This window comes from Nicotiana sylvestris, chromosome 9 (genome assembly GCF_000393655.2).
Source record: "Nicotiana sylvestris chromosome 9, ASM39365v2, whole genome shotgun sequence".
NCBI lineage: Eukaryota > Viridiplantae > Streptophyta > Magnoliopsida > Solanales > Solanaceae > Nicotiana > Nicotiana sylvestris.
In genome coordinates this window covers 114,788,112-114,791,268 of record NC_091065.1, presented here as the reverse complement: position 1 = coordinate 114,791,268, position 3,157 = coordinate 114,788,112, and the positions used below count along the sequence as shown (strand labels likewise).

At 37.2% G+C, this 3,157-nt stretch overlaps 1 protein-coding gene across 1 annotated transcript; it reads left to right on the top strand.

The window, feature by feature from the left end:
* Positions 1 to 1,648: 1,648 nt before the first annotated feature.
* LOC138878082 (secreted RxLR effector protein 161-like) lies at positions 1,649 to 2,322 on the top strand. The gene is made up of 2 exons (XM_070157739.1): positions 1,649 to 1,991; positions 2,315 to 2,322. Exons 1-2 carry the CDS (start codon positions 1,649 to 1,651, stop codon positions 2,320 to 2,322), a joined length of 351 nt encoding a protein of 116 aa, XP_070013840.1.
* The last annotated feature ends 835 nt before the right edge of the window (positions 2,323 to 3,157 follow it).

Below are 3,157 nucleotides of genomic sequence, written 5' to 3'. Positions count from 1 at the left end.
CTTAAGTCTCTTGGAAGAATTATCCTTGAAGAAGACAAGGTTGAGAAAATCTTGACAAGGGTCTTGCCAGTAACTTGGGAAAGCAAAATTACTGTTATTCAGGAGTCAAAGAACATTGCTACTCTCAAGTTGGATGAGCTGATTGGAAATATCACTGCCTATGAACTAAGAAGGCAAACCATGAAGATGGATGCACCCAAGAAGGAAAGAAGTTTGGCTCTCAGAATAGCTGAAGGTGCAGACTTAGAGGATGATGAAATGGCTATGATCACAAAGGATTTCAAGAAGTACCTAATGAGAGTAAAGGGTTCTTCAAGAGGTACAACCTTCAACAAACCAAGGGCCCCTGAAAAATAGACCAACGAGGGCTGCTACAAATGTGGTAGACTGACCACATGATTAAGAATTGTCCTCAGTGGGAAATTGAATAGAAGAAAGAAATGGTTGAATGAAGAAACAGGAAGAAGGAACAGGTTCAACCCAAAAAGAACAAAGGATCAACAAAGTCTATAGTTGTTGCTTGGGGAGAAAGCTCAGATGAGGATTCAGAAGATGAAGCTGGAGATTAACAAGCACTTATGGCCATTGGAGAATCAGACGATGAACAAGAGGTAAATGTAATTCATCTCAAAGACAAGATTAAATTTTTATCTAAAGAAAAGCTATCTGAATTACTGCTAGACTTCATTGATGAGTCTGGGGTCATAAACAATGAGAAGGAACAATGTCTAGGGAATGTGTGATCCTAAAAGCTAAGTGCAAAAATCTGGAACTCAGGGCTAGTGAAAGTGATAGTAAAAATACTGAGTTGAAGAACCAGGTTCTTGAACTTGACACCACTGTCTTAGAACTTAGATCTGAAAATTTAAAACTGAAATCAGGAACATGTAAAAAGAAAGCTGATCACACACACCTCACCTTAGAAGAGAATCTAGGAAAAATGAAGGATGAGTTGTACAAGAGAGATGATCACATAAGAGTCCTAAAAGAAGATCTAGGCAAGGTGAAATATGAACTAGGCAGAACTTGCAAATGGAATAAGTCCTATGATGCACTATCCTGGCTACAAGAGCATCACAGTAGCAATAAGAGAGGAGGGCATAAACTATGATGAGACCTTTGCTCAAGTTGGAAGACTGGAGGATATAAGACTCCTCATAGCCTTTGCAGCACACATAGAATTTATCATTCACCAAATGGATGTGAAGAGTGCCTTCCTAAATGGCTACTTAAAGGAAGAAGTTTTTGTCAAACAACCTCCAGGGTTTGAAAGTAAGGAGTGTCCAGATCATCTATACAAACTGGACAAGGACCTATATGGACTCAAGCAGGCTCCTAGAGAATGGTATGAAGGCCTATACAAATTCCTGCTTGAACATGGATACAAAAGAGGTAAGATTGACAACACTCTATTCTTGAGGGAAAAAGGTAAGGATCTACTAGTAGTACAAATATATGTTGATGACATAATTTTTGGTGCAACCACTGAAAAATTGAGTAAGGATTTGCTAAATTAATGGGGAGTGAATTTGAAATGAGTATGATGAGTGAGCTTAACTTCTTCTTAGGCTTACAGATCAAACAAAACCCAAATGGAACCATGATCCATCAACAGAAATATGCAAAAAAGTTGATTAAGAAGTTTAAAATGGATAAATCAAAGGAAATAGACACACCCATTGCAACAACTACTAATTTAGACATATATGAACCTAGTTCATCTATTGATCAGAAGTTGTATATGGGTATGATTGGTTCACTTTTGTATCTTACTACTAGCAGACCTGACATTATTTTCAGTGTAACGCTTTGTGCTCATTTTCCAGCAAATCCTAAGGAATCCCACTTGATTGCTGTCAAAAGGATATTGAGATATTTGAAAGGCACTACTGACCTTTGCCTTTGGTACCCTAAAGGTAGTAACTTTAATCTAGTAGGATATGTTGATGCTGACTATGCAGGTTTCCTTGTAGATAGGAAAAACACCCCAGGTATGGCTCGTTTTCTTGGTTCATGTCTAGTATCATGGGCCACTAAAAAGCAGAATTCAGTGGCCTTATCCACTGCTGAGGCTGAGTATGTTGTTGCTGCCTCTTGTTGTGTTCAACTGTTGTGGATCAAACAACAACTGATGGATTTTGGCATTGAAGTTGGTTGCATCCCTATTTTTTGTGATAACACTAGTGCTATTAGTACGGCTAAGAAGCTAGTTCATCATAAGAGGACTAAAGACATAAATGTTAGACATCACTTCTTAAGGGACAACTATGAGAAATGATTGATTACTATAAAATTCTGTGCTACTGATAAACAGATTACTGACATCTTTACTAACGCACTGAGTAGAGAAAGCTTTGAAAGGAACATGTTAGAATTAGGGATGATTAAGATCACCTAATGAGACCAGTTTAGAATGCACAATGAAAAAAATGAAATTAAAAAAAATTGGCTAGGAAATCTGAACTTATGTAAATATCTAGATTAATTTTTACTCAGTTTCATACTATAAATAGTATACTACTATGACGTGTGTTGATATGACTCACTAATCTCTAACAAATTTTTCTCTATTTTGGTAAATTGAGACATGATCAAGAGGATTCTAAATGAAGAATCTGGTTCATCTGAATAACGAGATATGTTTTCTATACTCTGCACAATTAGAAATATAAATATTTAAATCATGCACAGAGTCCTACCTATGTTCAGAAACATCAGAAAATCCTATCCGTTTATTTTTTTGAACCACTTCAGTCTCTACTAGAATAATCACCACAAAAATTGCCTATAATCTAGCGAAGCTTAACCGCTCATTCAACCTGAAATTTCAGGTTGATTGGACTTCTAATTGACTGCAAAAAGCTACTGTTAGTCATTAATTAAGTTCTCTCTTTAAAAACCCATCATCACCTTCTGCCACCCTCATTATTCCAAACCGTCAAAATTTCTTTCACTCTAAATTGTTCTCTCTTCCAAAAGCCAAACATCCAAATTCTTTCACAAAATCAGTCACAATGTCGAACCCTTAAGATAACCCCAGGCACTCCTCCACAACCCACCTCTTCTGATACCTCCACACCTCCTCAACCCAGTATAACCCCCCAGCTTAGGAGGAAACGTGTTAAGATGCTCTCTCCTAAAACTGTGGCTACATGTG